At 43.0% G+C, this 24,868-nt stretch overlaps 1 protein-coding gene across 3 annotated transcripts in view; it reads left to right on the top strand.

The window, feature by feature from the left end:
• Nucleotides 1-24,868, top strand: part of NEURL1B (neuralized E3 ubiquitin protein ligase 1B) — a 176,120-nt gene that overhangs the window by 106,155 nt on the left and 45,097 nt on the right. For 2 of the 3 annotated variants that reach the window (XM_081900057.1, XM_081900056.1), the window contains exon 1: nucleotides 23,818-24,225. The exons of the other annotated variant lie outside the window; for it this stretch is intronic. In XM_081900057.1, the coding sequence (XP_081756183.1) occupies nucleotides 24,195-24,225 (31 nt within the window). In that variant the 5' untranslated portion in view covers nucleotides 23,818-24,194. Of the gene's footprint in view, nucleotides 1-23,817; nucleotides 24,226-24,868 lie in introns of those variants that run through there. 3 annotated transcript variants of the gene reach the window in all.

The following is a 24,868-nucleotide window of genomic DNA, read 5'->3' as shown; positions in this document are numbered from 1 at the left end:
TATTTGGATTTCAGAAGACTGGAAGCAGAGTTGCTATTCCAGATTAAAGCAGAACAGCATTCCCAGGATGCCGCTAAATCATCCAGTGCCTTCAGTGTCTTAGGCAGATGACCATTGTGAATTTATTCCCCAGCTAATTCTTGACTGCAAGAGAGCTGTCCGTGTATTTTGCACATTCCCGATCATTCCTTTTGATGGTGCCAAGAACCTGAAATGAAGCAGACGCTGTGGCTTGGATGAGAAATGCTAACAAAGGTGCTGAAAACAGCCGTTCACTGGGAGAGTATAAAGCAGGGAGAGAGTGGTACCAGTTCAGTGATAAATAGATAAAGTGCATTCTGGGCCACAAAAGCTTATGCTGCTGTATTTTTTCTAATCTTTAGGATACCACACATCTCTTTGGGTTTCCTCCGCTTACAACAGACCAGCATAGCTACCCAATTGGAGACACACAAACTTTGAAAGTGCAAAGCCATTAAAATTTCTAGGGACAACCTTAGGTGGGAGACTGCCTTAAATAATATGTACCAGGCTCAAATATGAAGAGAAATTGATGTTGTTTCCTAATGGCAATTAAGGATCAAATAGCTTTATAGTCTAAAATTACAGATTTCACACTACAAATTTCCTTTTGTCTGTATGTATTTAACAGCCATGCACCAATTTATATACTCTAGGAACTGTTACGTGAAACAAAGTCACTGCATGAATTTTACCTATGCTATTCACCAGTACCTTGTGCATACTGGCCTAGTTTGTATATCATGGTAAACCATAGTTAAATGCTATTACAAGCCCATCCTTCTGGGCTGCTTGTTTCCTTCCCACGATCAAAAACTGTTCCAACAAACCATGGTCAGTAAACAAAGAACAAACCATGTTGGGAGCAATCCCTGGTTCAGTCCTATCCCAAGGATTTTGGTTTGTTTCTTCCCAAAGGAGCAAAGTGGTCGAGAGGTCTCATAGTGTACTGTTAACTATGATATGCTGCAATGTTTGAATAAGGTCACAGAAAGCTTATTTGTCATCTGTCCATGCTATAGTCAGCTCATTATCATCATTGAATCCATAGGTTCCGTGGCATTTGGAAACTTCTGATGCTGTGTTTAAGGTAGTGAAAAAGACTCCAAGCATCTTGGCTTTTAGCAGATGTCTTTTATGTATCAGCGTATCAGCTTTTCCATTATATAAAACACACAGCAATTATGAAAGCTGTAAAATTTCTTCTACAGAAAGAATTTTTTTAAGTATTGCAAATATCACTAAGACTGTTAAATTTCCCCTCTGCAATTTTTCTTTATTGAGTTGAGACAACCCCCCCCAAAATATAAATCTAAGCAAGTTAAAACATAGCATACAGCCATGTAACAATAGGCATTGCTCATTGTTGTTGCTTTTACCTAGACTGCTAAATCTTGAACAATCAGAACCCTGAATCCACATGCAAATTATCTCTATTCCTACAGATTATTCACTTGGTCCATTGGGACCCACACCACTGAACGTGTTCTATTCTCACCACCATGTGATGGCAGTACCAGGGATCTTCTCTCACATGAGAACTGGAGAGAAATGACTGGAATTTCCAAAAAGGTGGTGTGGGCTTTATTTCCTTCCCTCCCTGGCTGGACCCAGTCTTGAATCCATTCCCCAGAAATGGTGCTTGCTGCTTATAAGATAGGATACTGCAAGATAATCAACTGGAGGATGTTTGCTCAGCCAAAAGGCCTTCTTTCTAGTTGCTTCTGAGACCTTTGCTCTCAATTATTCTCCATGCCAAAATGTCCCAACCTGTCCCTGCATCCTGTCCTTTGGGTCTGTCTTGGATTATGTGCACATCTGCTTCCTGTGACTTTCCACCCCTGGTTTCCAGTTTCCATCATTTCTATTGCCTTTGTCACCCCTTTCTCAGTTTCAAACAGACTCCTTTAAAAAAGGCTTACAACTCAGCATCTTCACCTTGCTCCTGGATGCCCTTTAGTACATTCCCTGCTTCAACTTAACCCCTGATTTCCCTTTGGACTAGTTTACCGTTTACATAATATGTGGATGTGTACTCACAGCCAGACACAACCTTTGCATTCTACTACGGAGCTTTCGCATGAAGCCGGTGAAGAAGAAAGGCTAGGATCTTTGCAAGCAGTGCCTTTTTTCAGGAGGTACTCTTTTTCTTGTGGCTAAAAAGTGTGGCACATACTCTCACAACTTCATGGTGAGTACTAGCACCACTTTTTCTAGAAAAAAAGCACTGTTTGCAAACCATGGTACAGCAGGCTTAGACCTCCTGAAGTCCAGATGGTCTGCTAATTTAGACTCGGTTGTGACGTTACCATTTTAGTTTGAGATGATTATTGACACATTAGAACAATCCGTTGTGTCTGTTTGAGGCAGAATCAAACAGCTGCTTTCAACAGCTTCCTCATCGCTTGTTACTCAGTCTCTTTCATTTTGCAGCACCCACCAAACTAGCAGCCCAGTGTCTACATAGGTACCAACAGCTCTGCTACTTTCACACACTCACCCAACACTGATACACCTTCTATAAGTGATTTGGCTCAAATATTCCAACCCAATGTTCGACCCTGAGACCTTCTGATGAAGGGAAGGTTAATCATCATCATCAGTCATATGTAACATTCCCCCCCCCAGCATATTTTGAGGATTTTTCACCCACGCAGATGAAAGTGGAATTGTCTTTTATGTTAGTTGCAAAAACAGTTTCTAGATGAGTGTTCATTACTTTTTTTGTATATGCCCTCACTCTTACTACCACTGATTGTATGATGGTGGTAGCATACTAGCCTGCTGGTAGCATGCATGAAGGTGATTGTGTGTATAGTACACACAAAATCTGTTACAGGTTTACCATTTTGCTCACTTCTGTAAGTAGGCTTTGCCCAGCACACTCTCCAAGGCATTGTGGAAACCAATGTCCACTACATTCTGCATGTAGAGGTGGCCTGTATACCACCACCTCTGTACAGTTTGAAATAAGCAGAAATTTCATGCTAGGACATTGATAAAGTCAGCCTTTTCATGATTGCTGCTTTATCTGTTATGGTGGATGTGGTCTTGGTGCCATATTGATTAAATAGGGACTGACAGGAGTTAACCAAGCTGAATATTAGTTGGGGAGCTTTTGTGTCTCAATCCAAAGTGCTATTCTCTGTATTTCCCAAACTTTCAGGCATACTTTGGAAGGTTCATGTAAGTTAAGACTAAATTCCACAGCTGCAGGGCCCTTGTCTTCATCCCTAAGCTGCCGGTTCTTAAGTTTTGTTGTTATTGTTTAATATCCTGTCTTTATTTAGCAGCTGAGATAGCAGGTTTAGGCCTATACACCCTTGGGGAAGATTTTAACATTAGCAGCTATGAAAACACATTGGATTTGTTTGGAAACCATTTGAGATTTATGGAACATGGCAATCTATTGAATTTATAAACTTATTTCAACATAGCAGAGACTGCTATTATCATTGCTCCTTTTTCAAATTTACCAGTAAGGGTCATTGCATGCGAGTATGACCATTATTTATGAATTTTCTACTCCAGTGTGGGTTTTCCTCCCTCATCTTACTTGATGTCATAATTCAGGTCAAAGACAATGTTTATCTCTGGTGATACTCCAGTAAAACTAATACGAGTGTTTTGAAAGCTAGGATGACCTAGCAATGCAATTTTGACCCAGTAATGCAATTTTCCATAAAACTCAGTGCTTCTTTAACACCAGTTGCAAAACTAATGAATGGACGTAATTCATGAAGAAAGAAAGAAAGAAAGAAAGAAAGAAAGAAAGAAAGAAAGAAAGAAAGAAATGCTTACCACTCTGAAAATCTTTTTCGTCTGCATTTAGGCCAGCAGATATTCTCCCTCAGTCTGTTTCCTGGCCTCACCCCACACTTTCCTTCCACTATCTAGTCCTGCCACCTCCCATCACCTAACAGTGGCCAGCTCTACATTAACAGCAGCTGAGGTGGGATATTTGTTCCTAGATGTACCACTAAAGAATTCAGATGGAGACATACAATTCTGTTTTGCTGAGATAAATACCCAGTAGATAGAAAACTAGTTGTCAGAGAGAAGGTTGCTCTTCCATGGATGTACTAATTTTTATGTGTAGCATTTTTGCATATGCTGGAGGATTAAAACATACAACCAACCACATATATGTGGTCTGATGTAGTGCAGTCCAGGAAAGGTTTTGCCACATCATCAGCATTTTCTCTTACTTTTTAACCGTTCTACTTGATTGCTTAGATAGATCCAACCAAGGTGTACAGAACTGCATATAACATGCAGTTCCCACGTAATTTTAAATGAAACAATGACATGGGAGATGGGGAAAGGAAACTTCTTAACCATTTCCTATGTGCCACTTTCCCACTCAACATTGCTTCTGTCAATTGCTTTGCCCTTCCTTATGGAGGGTAAGTCTATCAGTGGCTACTCGCCACAATGGCTATACAGTCCCAGAAGAGGATGCTGGACATGATGGGCCTTTGACTTGATCCAGCAGAGTTCTTCTAATGTTCTTTTTTTTTTACAACCAAGAATTAAAACTGAGAGATTGTCCTACCAAACACCCACTTAGCACATTTTTAAAATCTGTTTTCTTGGCCTTCAGGGGAAACAGAAGCAAGATCTAGTTTTGTTTTCCTCGCCTGCTAGAACTGGGCCTTGTTTCATGAAATTAAAAATGGGTAGGGAAGAAGCGGGTGGAATTCAACAAAGGAAACAGTATATGCAGCAGCTTCTGCAACATTCCTACAATGTGAGGTCTTTCCTTGTTGGCTGTCAGTTGGGAGTGGATTGTCGGACCAGAAAATAGTATAGTTCAGAAATACTGCTTGAGCCGTGCCGTTGCTGGTTGTTTTGCTACAAGGATGAAAACACAGAATGCATTTGGTCGTAAACTTTGTCTTGCAAAATGTGCCCCTGAGAAGGACATTGTGGATTGGATCCTTTGTCACTTGTCCGGGGATAAAGGCAGCGACATGTCAGACACACCCAAGGATGCTGAATGCTGGTTGCCGAAATGCTAGAAGAACAGGCTTGGAAAGATATGGGCTTAAGTTTAATTATATCAAATGCCCAAGTGGGTGCAAAGTGCTTGGCAAAGCAGGCAAAGACGTATTCTGTTCTCAGAATGGCCTTACAATTGGATGACTTCACTCTCCAAATCTTTACTCGTAGGAGGTCACAGGCAGCACTGAAGATAGTTTTTCATGTAATGACAAATGCGTAGGGAGAATTCTCGTTCTCCCGCCTGCCAATTTTTTTCTTTTTTCTGAGGACAGTAATGTGACACTTTGGGAAACTTGAGTATGATGATTTATTATTAAAAATATGCAGCCATTTGAGGGCCCCTACCTTGCCAAAATGGAGTGGGTTTCTTGCTCTTCAAAGAGCAAAAACATGCCACATGAGTAGGGCATTTAAGAGATTGTATCTCCAATGTTAAATTAAGAACTACAACAGCAGCAAAATAAATCAAAGGACTGAACTGATATTCTCCATGTTCTGGGAGAGGGTGGCCAAAAAAAAAATTAAGTCTCAGAATTTATCCTGAATATTTCTATACCTGTGGATGCTCCTTAGAACAATAGTGAGGGTCCAGCATGAGTGTGAATGGCTACCACTGTCTCCAAAGGTTCTTTTCCATCCTTCAGATAAAGTTGCTTTGTGCCTCGTCCTATTTTTGGTTGCAAGTAGATGGCATTACTGTTTCCATATTTGGGAATGTTTGGCTCCAGGGCTGTTCTATCTTGCACTGACATCGTGACCATGCAAGTTCATGAAAGGGTATGTTCAGACATCACGAATCTCTACCAAATTGGCTCCCTGTGCTAATTTTGTAAATGCATGTTTGCTGGGGGGAAATATTTCTGCACAGCTATATAGTCAGGAGTGAAGAATCGTTTCTGGAAAGGAGGAAAGCTTATAAACTGAAATGTTATAATCTGAATTCTGCAATTGGCATATATGTCTTTTTCAGTCACAAGTTTAATTTACCAAAAGGTGTTTTTTTGGGAGGAAGGTGGTTGATTCTCTGTGGCGTCTTAAGTTGGGTGGAACCTGGACTTAAGTATCACAAGCTATTCTCATACTGCACCCACATATCACTACTGCACATCCATTATTATTATTTTTAAAAGTATTTCAGGGTTTGAATATCAGTTGATGTTAGTAATAGTTGCCAGCACTCCATTGACTAGCCTCAATCTAGCTCAACATTGTTTCCAGCAGGAGTAAGTCAGATGCCTCTGGGACCTTTACAAACAGCATGAAAGCATCAGTTTCCTTCATTGTTTGCCTTCAGTGTCTGATATTTGGAAATATATTGCCGTTTGATGATAGATGTTAATAAGCTGTCAATAGACCTATCTCCCATAATTTTTTTCTAATTATTTTTAAATTAAGCATCTAAGTCAGCGCCAGCATATCTACTGGCTTTGAATTATATGGTAAATCATGTGTGGAAAAAGTTCTTCCTGTTGTACAGTGGTACCTCGAGTTACAAACGCCTCAGGTTACGAACGCTTCAGGTTACGAATTCCGCTAACCTGGAAGATTTACCTTGAGTTGAGAACTTTGCCCCATGATGAGAACAGAAATCGTGTGCCGGCGGTGCAGCAGCAGCAAGAGGCCCCATTAGTGAAAGGATGCCTCTTTCAGGTTAAGAATGGACCTCCAGAACGAATTAAGTTCATAACTAGAGGTACCACTGTATTGGGTAGTCACAGATTTTGTCGCAGCAATGTAACAGCCTTTCTGTAGCTCATAGTTCTGTCTTATCTCCACATTTGAAGTCTGCTTCATCGCTCTACATTTGTAAAGCAGAGACCTTGTTTCCTTTTTTCTTACAGGTGGTTAAGTACATGCACATTAAAGCATGAGTGCTATGTGATTGGATCAGGCCATTATGCCATATAACATGACCAAATGATTTTCACTTGGATCAGGAATGTAGGATGCTTCAGAGCAAGTATGCAAAGAATTCAGCAGTGATGGAGTGACCTATTTGTAACAGGTGCTTAACAAACAAGGGTGCATTGCCCTTTCATTTGACCAATGCATGCTCATGCAGCTTTGTGGCATTATTTTTTCTAGGCACTGGATAGTACAAGAAAAAATGGGTCAGTGTGGAGAGAACTGTTTGTACATCAGTGTCAATGAGTCCTCAACCTTCTTTTTTCTAAGACACATTGCTTGCAAAATTTCTGGTGTTATACCACTTTGGCTGTCCACAAGACCTCATGCTCCTTTCCTTATATATAAGATGCTTTCCTGGGCAAAAGGGGAACAATGTGAGGAATCTTGTGATGGGACAGCTGAGCTGGCTTCAAGCTGAACATTTCAAGGAACAGGAGTATAGATATATTTGTCATCGGAGGTCAACCTACCTCTGCTGAATCTTACAGGAGTTAGAAGGGAGATGGAGCCAATCATGCACCTAAAATAAATATCACAGAGCACTTCTCCTCCTTCCACACTCTGCCTGGTTAATAGGAATGTGATCATTTGTTGTTGTTTTCCGTATTTGAATAAACAGTTTTGTGCCTCCCTCTTGCTGCTGTTCTGCTTGTATAGAGTTATGAGAATATGGAAACTCACTAAGACAGCCAAGGAGCCACTGCAGGGAGAAAGGACATATGAAATGCAGGTGGTACTGAGGGAACCATATAGCTCTCCGGATTGAGAGATAAGTGTGTGGATGAACTCTAAGAAGTGTCTGCTTATCTATGGGAAAGAAAGCGTGACCAGGCAACTAATTGCATATGCTTTACTAAGCAGCCATCAGATGCTATCTGCTGAGGGACCTATAAAACCGTCTACTGATATGGAGATTATAGGTTTGTATCTCCTCTTCAATCTCCTAAACAAGTTAATCCTTGACTTCCAGTTGCCAATTCTGAATATTTAATCTTTGTTTGTAATATATTCGCAGCATAATTCTGCTTCTTTAAGAGCAGCATGCAGAATTTAGCACTATGATCAGGGCCTCTCAGTTTTTTAGGCCCCTGACCGGGGCTTTTTTTCCCAGGGGGAGCTCACGGGAACTCAGTTCCAGCACCTCTCAGGTGGACGCCATTGCCATTTTAAAAGAACAAGGGTTCATGGTGAGTTCTGGCACCTCTTTTTTTAGAAAAAATAGCACTGCCCCATACCATATGAAAAATGAAAACTGATGTCCCAACAAATTAAATCTTGACTTTAAATCTAATCTAACCTTATTCTAATAACTACTATGGGGATATCTTAAGCCCCTAGAATGCCTCACCTAGAGCCTGCCTCTTGAGACCCTCTCCTCCCTAAATAGGCATGTGGCTCCTCTTGAAATATTTTCACAGCAGCACATCTATTGCAATCAGAGACAGAAGCAGAGCCAAGCTTTAGGGATTCAGAATGGGGGCCGGCAGCTAACTGGAGGACATGTGTTAGCTTTCAGAATGTGTGTCAGAGCTTTTTGGATGGCTAAGGACACTTTTACCAAATATGGATTTGTTTATTTTTAACAAAACATGGGGGAAGAGATGGCTTAAGGGGATTGGTAATAGCAATTACAGATGTGCAGTTCAAGACTGCTGGGTTTTAGTCCACCTAACACTGCTGGGTTAAAAAGCTCTTCTATGATAGTAGCTGGTTTAAAGTGGATTCTTTAGTCTACTTTCCAGTAGGGAAGCATTCATGTGATTTCACCTATTCAGCCATATGACACTCTCTCTTGATCTATCTGTCCCAGTTAAGGCTGCCAGCTTTTAAAACTTCTTCTGTGCTTTTAACTACAGCCTGATACACAGAAATGTAGCAGCTGAAGCTTTTCCTGGAGCATCTGCTTTGCATGCAGAAGGTTTTGTTTTCATTCTCTGGCATCTCCAGATAGGGCTAGGAGAGAACCTTGTCTTAAATCCTGGAGAGCTGTTGCCAGACAATGTAGGCAATACTGAGCTTGATGGACCAATGGTTTGACTCAAACCTAGGTTCCTATGGCAGGAAAAGCTTCACCTGCTAAATTTCTGGGTGTTGAACTGCTTGGCAGGCACAGGAGCAAGGCCAATAAAACCAGTGGCAACTCTAAGCACTATGCTGCTTACTGTTGCTGGCAGTAATTCTCCAGGGCTTCAGACTGAAGACATTTATCCATCTCTGCAACATGGGGTTCTCCTCTTCCTACTAGGTATGCTAGGGATTGAAGCAGGGACTGTTGGCAGACAAATCATGCATTCTGCCATTGAGCAATTGCCTGTTATATAGTGCTGCTATTTTATTTTGTTTATTAATTAAATTTCTATACTGCTCTTCATCTGAGGATCACAGGGCGGCTTACAGTATAAAAACACAAAAATGCACTAATAAACAAAATCAGCAAACCCCCAGCACGTTTAAAAGGCCATAGATTGTTTAATTAGTCAAAGGCCTGGGAGAATAGTAATGTATTGCCTGGTGCCTAAAAATTTGTAATGAAGGCACCAGGCAGACCTCCCTGGGGAGATCATGCTACAAACAGGGAGCCACCACAGCAAAGGCCTGTTCTTGTGTTTCCGCTCTGGACCTCTTGTGAAGGAGTCATACAAAGAAGGGTCTCAAATGATGATTGCAGGGTCTGAGTAGTATTGTAGAAGATGGAATTTCAACAAGGGTAGCCTGTGTGAGAAGCTGCACCTGTTGAAATTCCCTGGTCTACATTACTGCTATTAAAGACCCTGCCCTCTTTTGTATCTGCCCACTCCGGCTGGGGTCTATTAGATTAGTAGTGGATGAATTAATGTATTTGAATTATGTATTGCCAGATTATAGAGAGGGGAAACCAACTGTGAAGTCTGAAATTATGCTATAACATTTACATGAGTAACTATGTATGTATTTTTAGCTATAGGTCTCCCCAGCAGAGTACATGCAGTATTCATATCTCACATGCCATGTTGCCTGGGCAACATGAAGCTTAATTGCTCCTGCACCATTCAGCAGCAATGCCTTCAGGGGTGGGTGAGGGGGAATCCAAAAGCATGCATTTTTCTTTTTCAATATTTTTGCAGTTGAACACGTCTGGGGTGTTGAATTCACATATATTCAGAAGGCAAGATCACACACACATTATGAATGCTGTTTAGGTTAGTCCTGGAAACTGCCTTGGATCATCTATGATGTTGCTAATAAAAGCAAATGTTTCCTAGGCTGTAACCCTTTCCAACAACTCTTACTGGCAAAATAATAGCAAAGAGCTGTGGTGCCTCACATAGCTCCATGTGATGCATGCATTCTCTCTTTAGAAAAGGGGGTCAACTCTGCAAGAGCCTCTTGCACCAACTCTCATCAGTAAAATTTGTTTGCTTATTGAACTAGTGATCTGGAAGGCCAAGTTTGCTTATAGATCCCTCTGTGACTTTAACAGCATCACGGCACACAGAAAATAAGCTGGTGAAGTTTACCCCCTCCCCCCCCTCTGTGCCAGAAAAAGCATCACTTTCTAAATTTGGGTGTACCGGGCTACTATAAAAGCCAAAAGAGCAGACCTACATTGTCTTTTGCTGGGTTGTGTGTCTGTGGAGAATCAATGTTGCAGGCATCAACAAGCATGTCTCATTCTGTTTTAGAGAACATTTTGCTTGCTGAAATTGTTGCCTTATAAATAAATATATAACCGAGCATCATTTTTGTATTTTAATGGACTCCGCTTTGTGAGCTCCTGTTAAAAAGACACACATAAAGTTCATAAACATTCAAAAACAAACAAACAAAAAAAAAAAACCACCACGTACTCTTCATTAGTGAGTGACTCTATCTCAATGTGATAGGGGAGCCTGAGATTGTTGCTTGTTGTTAGGGCATTAAATGCCCACTGTTTCTTTGTTGTGCTAGGAAAATAGCTGAATTTGACTTTTTTTGGTTATGTTTAAATATTCCGAGCCTCAAGTTGTTTGTACGTCATGACTATGGAAGCAATGCCCCATTTTCTGTGTTTTTCATGTTCTCCTTACAAAGACAGAGCAATTCTTACCCACCTCTAAAATAGGTATATGTACCTACCATAGTGTTATACAATACCACATCATACAGCTAATTTGTGGGTTGCAACTTACATAGCCCAGCAGGAAATAATATCTTATTGTTACCATATGGTTCCCTTATTAGTAGACACCTGGAGGGTTGCCTCCTGTATACCATGCTTGCCTTTAAAACACCCACCCGCACACCCTTTTCCTTGAGTCCAGATTGCTGTGTGTGTTGTGGGAAGATAATTCACTGTGCAAAGCCAAATTCTCAATTCTGGCAGGTGGCTGCATCAGTCCAGGTGGGGTGGGGTGTTGGGATCCAAAAGCAACAGGCGTTACTACCAGGTAAGGATGTACAGGATTGTTGCCTAACTGAAAATGTTAAACTTATGGTATACAGTAAACAAAACTCAGTGATTTCCCCCCTGTTAAAATTTCTTCAGTGCGGTTTCTGGTAAAGTATTGTTATGAGATTGTGGGTGCTAGGCACCCCTAAACTCCTGGAGCCAGTAAGTGTTAGAATTTAATCAAGGCTCAGGGTGTTAAAACTGGATGCCAGTCCCCAAGTGTATTCAGTTATGTGCCAGATACTTCTATTCCCCTGGAATCAGTGAGCTAATTAAGCTAAACTAAGCCTCCTGTTTCCAGGAAATCTGGAGTGATGGGCCATTAGGAGGACAAATGGAAGGTGATGAGCCATTAGGAAAGCCAAAGAGAAGGGGTTCTGGGCAAATAGGAGGGGCCCCTCCCTCAACTCAGAAGATAAAGCCAGAGCTTAAAGAGGTTAGAGTTAGGAGTTATGTGTCTGAGATGCAAGCAGAGTAGCAAGCAGAGCACAATATTGAATCTCTGCTAGGCTGCTCCTATGGAGGAAGCCAGACCCTCTTGGAGTGTTAATGCTGTGAGCCCCCCCATCGTGAACTCAGGCTGCATATATGTGTAAATAAACCATATATCATAAAGACACCACAGTCTCCGCTGTGCCTCATTTCCAAAAGGAAACATGAACCCTGGGTAAGAGTGCCTGGAACCCCTGGAATCTTGCACCGCTCAGAGATTGGGGTGCGAATCGGAGATTATTTAGAACATTGATTCTGTGGCTTTCATTACTTTTTCTGCATATAAGCAGAAAGCTGCTAATTAATCTTTGCAGCCCCAGGCTTCTGTCAAAATGAGGAGACTATTTTAAATTTTAGGAAAGAAGAAAACCCCTAGTCCTAATGATTATTGAGAAAAGCTTGCAGGAACATTATATTAGGCTCAAAAATTAGCGGACAAAAACTGTGATTTCCGGGTAGATTATAATTCAAAGCAGCAGTGTCATATTTTGCAATATAGAGATTCTTAGGTGTGCATCCCACCTAAAAGGAATTATTTCCTGACGACTGATACACCCCACTCAAAACTGAAGGCAAGGGCTGTACAGAAGTGATTCAGGTCTACTTGTCATGCATGGCCTTCTCCCTGTCTAATTTGTGTATCTTTAATGCAAATTGCATGTGCTTAAATATCCACATTATATGCAAACCTCCATCCAATTTATGGTACATTTCCCAAAGGATAACACTTGCAAAGATGCCCACTGTTGCTTGGTCGGTTGAATGCCTAGTGCTGTAGATGCACCTGATGACCCATCCCTGCATTGCAGCAGCTCACAGATGTTTGCAGTGCTCATTTTAGCCACTTGCCTGGGGAAGTTTATCAAACAACTGAGCAAGCCACCAGTGGCCTGAGGATTGTGAATTTATAGGCCATTTGAGGCTTCATACCACTTGGAGCTACATACCACTCTCGAAGCTACAAACATGAGTCTGACCAAACTGCGGGAGGCAGTGGAAGACCGAGTGCCTGGTGTGCTCTGGTCCATGGGGTCACGAAGAGTCGGACACGACTAAACGACTAAACAACAACACCACTTGGAGCAGTTATCTGTGTTTCTGAATAAAGTGGTTTGAGGATGGCAACTCCCCATGCCTCACCCTGACTTCTCTTGACACTTGGATAAACAAACAATGCCATAATTTAAGTCTCCTGGAGGCTCTGTAGAGACTTGAGGCAGGAAACACCTTCTGTTTCTTTGCGGCCAAGAACAGTTTGAGATGGTCTTTGGCGGGTGCAGGTTTTCCTTTGCTTGTGCTTGGAAGCTTCTGCTTCCCTTGACTCCCCCTCAACTTTCAAGAAAACTGTTCCTTTGCACGACCTGTTGAGACCCTGGGCATCCTGTGCTTGTGTCAGGAGGAGCAGGGGAAGGAAAACAATTGCTTTCAGCATTTAAGCCGTGTGGGTGGCACGATAGCTCTCTGCAAGAATTGAGGACACAGTGTACGCGAATCCTTCCTAAACAAACAGCTCTTGAATGTTCATTATGGGAATCAATCAATTAGGTCTGTTCTGGCTAGGGTGATTATTACTAATGTTCTCTGCCTATTGGCTTTGAGGCAACCAGATCACAAGGCAAGGGAAAACCAAAACGTCTCTGACCAAGGCATGATTTGCTTTCAGCTAGTCCTGTGATGCTTAAAACTAGATTAGTTTCCCTTTCTTAAATAGAGCCTTTCAGTTACTGGATGGTGGGAGGAAAGAGTGTATAACTGGAACTGGTTAAAAAAGCATTGTGATAGAAAAAGGAGTGATTCCCATTGCGCTGCATGTAGTATTACCATTTCAGTATGTTTTTGTCATGTACCTAGTAGTCTATTTCTCAAACAACATCCTTCTTTTTCTGTTCACCCTCCCTTGAACACTCTATAGAGTGGGAAGAGAATATAATATAATCATGTATATTTATATGTTGTGCAGTTATGAGAAGGGGTAGGATGAAAGGGATGGGTGGAGATGAGGAGGACAGAGGCTTCCAGGTAGGGCTGAGCTGATCTCCCTCCCATGCTGCAGGTGTTAGGGCAGAGGTGGGGGAACCCCAGCCCAGGGGCCTAATTAGGTCGGGCAGGCCTCTCCATTTTGCCTGCTAGGCTGTTTCGGCCAAGCCACACCCACTTTCCCTACACCCACTGGGCGGGGAAAGATGAGCAGGAAAACATGCACCTGGGCCAAAGGATGTTTGCAGGCACCACTAATCAGTAGCACCTGTAAAGCCCTGTGCCCATCCCATAGCAAGTGCATAGCAAGCCCCTAAAACCAGCTGACAATTATGGTAATTGGGTTTAGTTGAGCTATGTGACTGTATTTCTAAGGGCACCTTCCTTTTAAGATTGAGGAAGTTAGGCCCCCATGCTTTTCAGCAGCAGGCCCAGCGGCATGAAGAGAAAGAACAATGGATCTTACCAGGTCTTAATAAAGACCATTTTACTTTAGTCTGTTTGATGCCCCATCTCTCCCCTGGAGCAACCATTAAGCAACACGTTGTATCAGGAGTGCATTAAGCTGTGGAATGCATAACTGCACTTTCAGGTCATTTCCCTTTAGTGTACAATCACACATGCAACCAAATCCTATTACCCTAACAGTAGGCATGAAAAGCAACAAGGAGGATGGGACATAAGGTCATAGAAAGGTGGCTTATAAAGACTTCACTGGGAGCTTTTGAAAGCTAACACAGAGAAATTGGAAATAGATTTCAAGATAGCTTGGAAGCTTCCGTAGCTGTCCAAGTTTCAAAGTGCCAGAGGCAGAGGATGACAGTGATGTGGAATCCCTGCTGTTTAGAAAGATGCCAAATGAAAGTGTAATTAAGGATTTATTATGCCAGCCTCCTATTGATGCAACAATTTTATTTGTTTGCTTCAATTCGTGCTCTGCCTTATCCGGAGCTCAAGTTCACTACAATTTTTTTTAAAAAAAATATTTTTATTAAAGTTTTCTTGGTTTACAAAGGTATGCGCTATGTCTCTTTTTTCAAGTTACATTTTCCATAGGTCAGTTTCATTTGTTGAGACATTAGGGTTACATTAGGAAGAAAAGGGGAAGAGATGGAGGAGGGAAAGAAGAGTGGGGGTGGGATTGGGAGGCGATGTTTCTAATTTGCTTAATGTGTGTGGGGGGGGTTTGAGTCAGTGTCATTTGTGCGGGTTCTCTTTGCTATTTGCTTGTGTTCCTTTGGTGGTGAGAGAAATTGGAGTTGGCCTAGGGTCGGGTTGCTTGTTTGTGATTGGCTGTGGTGAACTTTGTTTTCGTTTTTGAGTGGGGTGGATGGGTGTTTTTGAATCAGGTTAGCCATATTGATTTGTATGCTTTTGGTGGATTCTTGTCATTGTCTTGTTGGGCTGTGTATGTGATAAAGGGGAGCCATACCGGGGTGAAGGTATCTTCTTCTATTTGTCCCCGTGTCAGTTTCAGTTTGTTGGTTAATTTTTCTAGTTGGGCTGTTTCCCATACTATTTGGTACCATTGGTCCATGCTTACTCCTGACAGGTCTCTCCAGTGTCTGGCTATGATGTTTCTGGTTGCTGAGAGTAGGTGGGTTATGAGTTCTTTGTGATGTGAGTGGGCATTACAGTGCTACCTCGGGTTACATACACTTCAGGTTACATACGCTTCAGGTTACAGACTCCGCTAACCCAGAAATATTACCTTGGGTTAAGAACTTTGCTTCAGGATGAGAACAGAAATCGTGTTTTGGTGGCACGGCGGCAGCAGGAGGCCCCATTAGAAAGTGGTGCTTCAGGTTAAGAACAGTTTCAGGTTAAGAACGGACCTCCAGAACGAATTAAGTTCTTAACCCGAGGTACCACTGTATTGTCTTGGAATATGTTTAGTAGGGCCAGTTCTGGGGTGATTTCTAATACCTGCTTAGTTTTTTTACATATTTCTTGTTTGGCTGTTGTGTTGTCCAAAATAGTTGGATTTTGGGGCATTCCCACCACATTTGTATGTATGTGTCTGTGGAGGTGCACCCTCTCCAGCATTTTTGTGAGGTTCCTGGGCATATTAGTGCTAATTTCATTGGTTTGGTGTTAAGTACCACCTGTAGATGAGTTTCAGATCGAGTTCTCTCCTTCTTGTTGATATGGATTTAAGGGGGGTGGGTTAGACCACATTCTGGTCCACTGAGTGGGGTTAATCTCATAGCCTATGTCGTCTTCCCAATGTTTTTTTATTATGTCTAGGGGGTTTGTGGGTCTACAACATTTTTTTTAACTTAACCCTCCCCTCTGAAAGCTTCTAAACAAACTAAATATAAAACTCCATCATGTAAGCATAGAATTCAATCTAAACCCACATTAATTTTAATTGGGACTTCCACAGGGGGAGTGTATCCCATGGGTTGGGTCTACTAGTCAGATCTCCTGCTCTGCAACTTTAATGACTCCCCCAGTTCTGCCACAAGACAAGCCCACCTTCTTTCATGGCATAGCTCTTAACTTTTCTCTTCCCCTCCAACCAGTTCCACATTTTCTTATGCACTATGGGTGCAGCTGCTGCCTCATGGAATTGTCATTCACAACATATTGGAGTGCTCCACTGCTGCTGGTTCTTTATTTAGAATATTAGCCTATCCAACCCCCACCCCCAACAGTACGTGTGCAAAAGTACATTAAATTACCTGTTCATTAAACTATTTCTGTAATTTCATGTTGTTTTAAACTGTTCTAAATATTGCGTAATATTGTGTTTTAATATCAAACTTATGTTTTAAGAGTTGTAACCTGCGCTGGGACCTTAGGGTGAAGGGTGGGTAAACAACAACAACAACAACAACCCTTTGCTGTAAGCCTTGATGAATCCAAGAAGGCTCTAATGAGCTACGGTTTTCTGTTTCGTCGTAACCTGGGAAGCTACGGTTGTTGTTTCATTCTGTTACTACTTGTTCATGCTGTTTTAGGTGGCGAGTTTGCTGTATTTTATATTTCTTTATTTTTATTTGAAATGTATTTGCTGCTTTTACTATTTTTTATTGCAAGTTGCCTTGGGACTACAGAGTTAGGCAACAAAGTAAACAAATAATCTGCCCACTTTGGAATAATATGGAATCTTAAAACGTGGTTTGAAGTTGCTTTAAATTCCTGACTTGCTCTGAAGCTGCTATGTATATTTTCCCGGATATTTATTATTTTATCTGAACCAGCTTACAGGAGCCATTTTTGGGTAAGGGGCATGCTAAAAGTGAACTTGAAGAGGCATGTTTGTGTTGTGGATGTGTTTGTTTTGTTTCTTTGTGACTAGTTAATATACAGTCCCATCCCTGGTTAACAGACACTTCCAGAAGGGGTATAGAACACCATTTATATAATGCAAATTAAACATGAGACTAGTTGATGTAACGTAAAAATCGTAAAGCTAAACAGTTTTAAAGGAATATGACCAGAGTAAGCAATTATGAGTTGAAGCTTTGAAGTATTTCATTAGGCATAGGATATAGCAAATGGGAATTCATTACAGTTGTTGGAGAAGGCCAGGGTTGTTTTTCTCAAAACGCAACTGGGAAAGTAGGCTACCTGTATTACGGAGCTTGTATCAATGTTCATCTTGCCAGCTGTTGAAAAGTGATTAGCCTGTATTTATGTAAAACCTCTCATTATGAAATGCAGGAATCTTGACTGGTAGCACCAACTACTTCGATTTACATATACAATTCCTCCCAGTGACGCTGAACCTCAAGGGAATTTTTGTATTTCCATAACTTTCTTTCCTTCTCTAGGCAGATAAATGTAGGTTATCCCTTTCAATGTGATCCTAAGCTCTTGAGAAGGAAGGTATGGTTGGTCGCCTGTCAGCAAAAAGGCAAAAGAAGGGCTGTGGAATTGCAGATTGATAAGCTTCTTGTGTCAAGAAGCTACCTTAGACAAACCTACAAAATAGTTTACTTTCCTATAATAGGTTGGCCGTTTATGCTGCATACCGTCCATTGAGCCACACAGCAACACCCGTCATTCTCCAATTGAACATGGTTTTTACTCGTAAACCATTGAAGCCTTTTGGGTAGGTTCCCATGGTGACAGATTGAAGTGGTGGAAACGAGTGACACAAAAAGGCTAAAACATGGAATGGGTTGTCAGGAATTATATGACAGCAGAAGGGGTGTTCAGATAAACATCCAACATGCATTGAGTTCTGGATTGTACCCTTCCAATATGCACATCCAGTAGTCTTGTGAAATGGCCCCACACCTGGTCTGAGGTATACAGAATTCTTCCACATGAGGATTCATTTGGAATCCCTCTTCACATGGGGGAGCTCTACACATGTACATCTGTATGTGCACAGGGCACAGAGCCCCCCTTCACATGCCTGCTGAATGTGCATGACTTACGGCAGGAGGGCTTGGAGGACAGGTGCCTAGCGGCAGGGCTAAACACTGCAATCCCATGACCTTACTCATTCATTATTTCAATAGATGAGGGATCAAGTGGTCTCCATAGACCATAATTGCAGGTCTCAAACTGTCACTATACCTGGCTATCGGCCCTGCTGGCTGGGGCTAATGGGAGTCCAGCAACATCTGGAGGGCCACAGGTTCCCCATCCACTGCCATAAAAAGACATTCTAAAGTGTGGAGGGAACAATTTAATAAGCATGGGTCAACACTCTTCAGGCATTAAGTGGCATATCACTTGAATGTATAATGGAACTGGATTTCTCGAACCATTAGTTTTTAAGGGATCCTCCTTAGATAGTGTTTGGTGTTGATTACTGTAGTATTTCATTTCTTTGTACCTTTTGGTTGGCTTATGATTATACTCTTGGTTTTATATTAAAGTAATTCTTTTGTGAACAGGACACTGAAAATATTCACATGCACCCGAACAAATATATTTGATGCTGTTTCCAGCATCCACTTTCTTAATCTAATGTATTTTGGAACAGCAAAACCTGGCCCTTTGGTGCCCCTCCTTCCTCCAGGGTATGAAGAAGGTACATCACTTCAGTCTCCTGAAATCACTCTTGCCCCTAGGTTTGTCCTTCTCTTCCCAGAAAAGTAAGAGTAAGGCAGAGTAAAGTGGAGAACTGAATCCACTGCCCTCCTGCAGTCCAAAATTGACAGATGGGTGTCATGTGACCCATTTTGCCCATGCCAAGTACCAGTTGATCAGGAAGGGCTTAAGAGGAGGCGATGTCTTATTGCCTTCATGTGGTGGTGATACTGGAGAAGGAAAACTCACAAAAGACTTTAATCCCCAAAGAACCAATGTAGGATGTCTGAATGGTGGGAAGAGAGTCAGTGAAATTTATAGATGCCAGATTTCCATTCAAGGCTCAGGCCAAGGTAGAATTCTCCCACCTGCTCCATCAGGGGAACAAAAAGAGTGGAAGACAAACTGACAATCTGCTCTAGTACTAGGGTAAAATTAGACAACCTGAAAGGAACATTAGACACTCTCAATTTTCCGCCTTTGTGTCTGAACGTGTGGGAGAGAAAGCTGGACGGAGGTGTTGGCTGTCAAAATAATAGTCGCTCTGACAAAATAATGGTGCTGTACTTATTTTCCTCAAGAAAAGGCTTCGGGAAATACACTGCACTGATTGCCTTTGTTTCATGCTTGATGTATCCTGCATCATTATTATTTGGATTTTGCTCATTCCCCACCCAGGTCCTGCTGACAAAATATTAATCGCTTCAGGACATCATGCAAGCCTGTTCCCCAAAAATATGGAGATTAGCCTTCCTCTTCTTCCTTTTCTTTTTGGAAAACAATTGCATTCTGAGTGGTTGACTTTGCTGTATGAGACATCAGCACGGTAACATGTCCTGAGACCTTCAGATATGGCAAGCATGATAAATCTAAATGAATACTCTTATAGGTAACATAAGGTCACTGCTGTAGTGCATGAAGGATGGATGAGGGAAGCATAACTCCTCCGCTGATTTATGCCCCTAGATGAAAAATACAAAGTGGAAATGTAAGGTGTGTGGCACTTCCTTGAAAGCTTCATTGAAATAAATGGGACTTGTGTGGGAGCAAGTCTTTGTGGCACTGTTCCTTTGGAAAGCAAAAAAGCAAGTTGCTTTTTAGAACATGGTAATCCAGCTGCACACGACCACAACCCTGCTGTACTCTAATGCCTTTTAAAGCCATATAATTATATCTGCCTCACTTCCCTCAGAAATGTGAATTAGAGGAAGGGGAATTTCCCTTCTGGAAAGCAGCCCCCTGCCTTTTGCTCTCTAACAAGGGGCATTTCCCCCTCTGTCCACCCTAATGTATGCACACACTTTCTTTCTCAAAAGGGCATGTTGTATTTCAGCAAGCTCATCCTTGATTATTATTTTTTTTAAATTGGACAGGTTTAGCATTTGCCTTGGTGAGCAAATGGCCTACATGTGTCTAGATTGGTTAAAGTCTCTTTTTAATTAGTATAATTAGTTTCATAGTACGGTAGATCTTTTGGTTTTGTATCTCTGCTGAATACTATACTTGGTATGCCATCACATTCCCCTGCATTTTCTGGAGGCTGTTGATCACCTTTGTGTCACTTGTAGATCATATTCTTTCATTCTGTTTTTCTTCCCTTGACAAAGTCTGATCTAAGGAACCAAGTTTGGCCACGTTCTTACAAATCACTGTTCTATCTCTTTTAAAAATTGTTCAACCTGTGTCAGGAAAAAAAAAATCTACCAATCAGAATATGCCGTAATATATTATACACTCATGGACATGTTAATGAGGTGCTTTTGCTGTGGCAGATTTTGCATACAGTGATGTAATTATTTAATAAGCCATCACCTGGACCAGTTAGATTAAATCACGTTATTTGGTACATGTGTTATTAGATAACATGGTGTGATGCAAATGTCCATGTATGACATTGTGTGGGATCAGTCAAAGATCAACGCCCCCAAAAGCACCTTGATTAGTACCTGGTTGGGCTAATTTTAGTGTGCACATGTTGTAGCATGTTATCTGGTATCTAATATCAGCTGATAACAACATAAAACAAGTATCTCCATCATCTTAAATGAATTCTGAAGCCACCCTAATTATAGATAATTATAGCAAGTGTGTCCTCAGATACAACAATAGACCAAGCCATAAGGAAAAGCAGAAGCCACTTTCTTTATACTGTGCAACAGTTGCAAAATGGCTTTACTTTTACAACAAACAGGAGTAGTAATAATAATAATAATAATAATAATAATAATAATAATAATATTTTTTATTTATATGCTGCCCATCTGACTGGGTTGCCCCAGCCACTCTGGGCACCTCCCAACAAGATATTAAAAACACAATAAAACTATTTAAAACTTCTCTATACAGTGGTACCTCAGGTTAAGCACTTAATTCGTTCTGGAGGTCCGTTCTTAACCTGAAACTGTTCTTAACCTGAAGCACCACTTTAGCTAATGGCGCCTCCTGCTGCCGCCGCGCCGCCAAAGCACGATTTCTGTTCTCATCCTGAAGCAAAGTTCTTAACCCGAGGTATTATTTCTGGGTTAGCGGAGTCTGTAACCTGAAGCGTCTCTAGCCTGAGATACAGGGCTGCATTCAGATGTCAATTGAACAAAATAGACTTAAGCTCCAAGGAAGCAAGCACAGAATTGTGCTACAAACCTGCAGACCTATGTACACACATCTTATAATAAGCCCTGCTGAATGAAGCAGGACTTCTGAGTAAACATACATAGGAACCTGATACACTATTATACAACAGACCAAAGTAACAGGGTTGGGTTTATTTTCCCTAGGTAGTTTTCTCTCTCTCTCTTTTGAATGCCCATATGAATGGCTAGCTAAATAAACAGCCAAAAGATCCTTGGAGATGAGTCTGGAGGAGGTGCCCGTCCACATGGCTATCACTGATGTGTATGCATAATACTGGGGTACCACCTAAGCTTATATTTTAATAAACCTATGGTGTTTAAGGGGTGGTGGTGGTTGTATAGAGAGAGCACAAAAGGCAACTTTCAACCTGTGATCCTATACATCAAGGTTTTTGTCTATGAGAATAATATGCACAGAATAGCCCCATCTTGAGTGCAGTATAAATTCACAAAAAATATTGTACTTGTATTATAATTGTGTTGCAGTCAGCCTTATGGATGGGTTGCAGAGCTTGGAGCACATTAGGACAGCCTGCAACTGGGCATCAAGCAGCTCCATGAAGTAAGAATGCTTGAAAATGGCAGCTAAGTGTGTGCTTATACAAAACAGGAGAATCATTTCACAATGAACTCCTAAGAAACTCACATTTCAGGAGTAAACATCCTTGAAATTGACCTTACTAGGAATGACTCAAGAGAATAATAGAGGGGCAAAATTACCCTTGACTGAATAAAGGAAACAGCAGGCTCATAGAAACACATACGCCACTGTGGTGTTAACTATTGCAGTAAAACAACAACCTGTAAGGTTTGGGGGAGACTACATATGCCTAGATATTTTGTCACATTTTTAGAAGAAGACTAAAGTAGTAAGATCTGTTGTATAATCTGAGGCAGCTGAATAAAATGACTTCCCAGAGTATATTTTAATAGTCACAGTAGATACATTTGATTTTCTGGAATGAGAAGCCATTATTTTACCTAATGGTTGTGTAGCTTACATAGTGTTCAGCCTTTCAAATCATCACCCAGCTGCCTAACAGGGAGCAGGAAACTTCTATCAGCTTTCAGCCTTTCTTAAATTCTACCCCTTTTGTATTCTTCATACTTAGCTCCACTGAAGAAAACTGTTCTTGCTATGCTTGGATACTAATGGTTTTACAAAGGTAGCTGCATTGCAGGGGGTTAGACTAGATGACCCTGGGGGTCCCTTGCAACTCTACAATTCTATGATTCTATGCCTCCCATAGGCATCTGGTTGGCCACTGTGAGAATAGGATGCCAGACTAGGTGGATATAGGGCTGATCCAGCAGAACTAGTTATGTTCTTAAGGATTCCAATTCCTTAACATAATTCAATTCCAAACTGAGAGGATGAGCATTAAAAAATCAAATGGGTTTTGATATGCAAGTATTGTAAAGGGATGCACAATACCAACCCCCCAAAAAATACATTTTGGGGAAGGTCTGAGCTGGTGGCATTGACCAGGAAAGAGACCTTGGTGCTGTGGTGAGCTGTAGGTTGGTGGATATGCTGACACAGTGTGCAGCAGGAAAATTCCAAGTTGGGAATAATTAAGAAAGGGATCTGAAATCAAACTGCCAATATTGTAATGCCCTAATACAAAATCTGTGGTGCATCCACACCTGATGTACAGTTGTGGTCAACGATGAAGCAAGTGGGATCCACCTGTCACCAACCATTCTGAGCTTCTGGCAACCACAGCCAGAATTGTGTTGCAGAATTGCAAAGCGGATTCTCTCCTGCAAACGTCGACGCGTTGTTTGTATATCGCATGCAGTAGGGGGCGGGGGATCACAAGGTTAGCAAGGACCACGTGGGTAGCATTTAGCGGGGCGAAGGCTCAGGTGTGCTTAAAGAGCACGCCTACGCTGGCGGGATGGAGGGTTACAGCGCCTTGTAGAAGCGCCCTAAAGCTGGCGTCCTAGCCACGAGCTTCGGTAAGGAGGTGTAGTCGAAATGTACAAAGTGGGCTGTTGACGCTGATCCAGCCTCAGGGATGCGGGTGGGCTGGGTGACCTCTGAGCACATTCCAGCTCTCAGCCATTCTACCATTGCCTTTGGCTTCGAAGCCATTCACAGTGCACTGCCTCTCCCCCTCGATGCCTCCCACCTGCCTCCCATATGCATATATCGGTAGTTGGGGTAGTGGGGTGTGCAGTTCTCCGTTTTACTTGCTTTGAAGCGGGCTGCCCCTACCCGCAAGCAGGGCCCCAGCCCTCGGGGAGACCCGCTTTAGAGGGCCACTCGTGGGCACGCTCCTCTACCCGGACCCGCTCCCGCTCCCGCCGCGCGCATTGTGACGGCACAGGCGCCCCCGCTGCCTGCCTCCTCCAGCGTCGCCGCCCCCGCCCTCAATCCCGCCTTACGTAGGCTGGGCAGGCCGGCCGGCTGGCTGGCTGCTGCCAACTTTCAAACAATGCGTGCATGGCGGGCTCCGCCCCGGCTGGGCGGAGACGAGGGCTGGGCTCCGAGCCCTCGGCCAACCCTCCGGAGGCGGCCCCGGCCGCGGGGAGCTGGGGGCGCTGCTGACTCGCCGGGGCTGCTTCAGTGCCTGGTTCGGGGTTAAGCGCAGGGGAGACTCGCGAGCCCCAGCCGAGCCAGCGGAGCTGGCGGCGGCCCCCCTCCCTCTCCGCCCCGGTCAATGGCCCCTCGGAGCGCCGCCGCGCAGCTCCGGGCTTCGAGAGCGCCTTGCCCCGCCGAGCAGCCCCTCCGCGTGGCGTGAGTGCATGAAGCAGTGATGGGCAACACGGTGCACAAGACCCTGGCAGGTAAGCGCGGCTGCCGGGGCTGGGCGTCGAAGGGCGGTTGCCGCTGCCTCTGACAATCCCTGCCGAGGTCGCGGAACCGCAGACGCGCGGGCGGGCTCCGGGTTTCCTCGCGCGTCTTCGGAGGAGAGCTTTCTCACGGAGCCGTTAGACAAGGATGACTTCCTCCTCCTCCGCTCGGGCGTCGGTGGGGACCTCCTCCCGCGTGTCTTCTGGGGAAAGGCGGGGGCGAGCTCGCTGTCCCCCGGCACCTTTTGCCTTTGGGGGGGGGTGTGTGTGAGAGAGACAGCGGGGAAACTGCCCCACCTCCTGGGAAGCAGCTTATCTGTGCGTGCCCTGGCCCCATTGCCCCGGCTGCTTTTGCAGCTCTCTTTTGTTAGTGCAAACAGCAATGGCAGTTTCTATGTCTCTTCTCTCTTTCTCTTTCTCTACCTCGCCCCCTCCCCTCCCTTCCTGCACGTGCTGCTTTCTGTCACTCCCTGTTTTCTGCTGCTGCTGCTGCCGGAGGACAAGATACCTCTGACATACCGGTCCATCCTCCGCTCTGATTGTGGCAAGCTGTCAAATCCGGGTGGTATTGCTGAATTAAGTATGGGAGGTTTTAACTGAAGATATGGGGGCTTAGGAGAGGAGAACTTGTTTCTGC

The sequence above is a fragment of the Podarcis melisellensis genome, assembly GCF_964234715.1.
Source record: "Podarcis melisellensis genome assembly, chromosome: 2".
Taxonomy (NCBI): Eukaryota; Metazoa; Chordata; class Lepidosauria; order Squamata; family Lacertidae; genus Podarcis; species Podarcis melisellensis.
The sequence above is the reverse complement of the archived record's forward strand: the minus strand, read 5'-3'. Positions and strand labels throughout refer to the sequence as shown.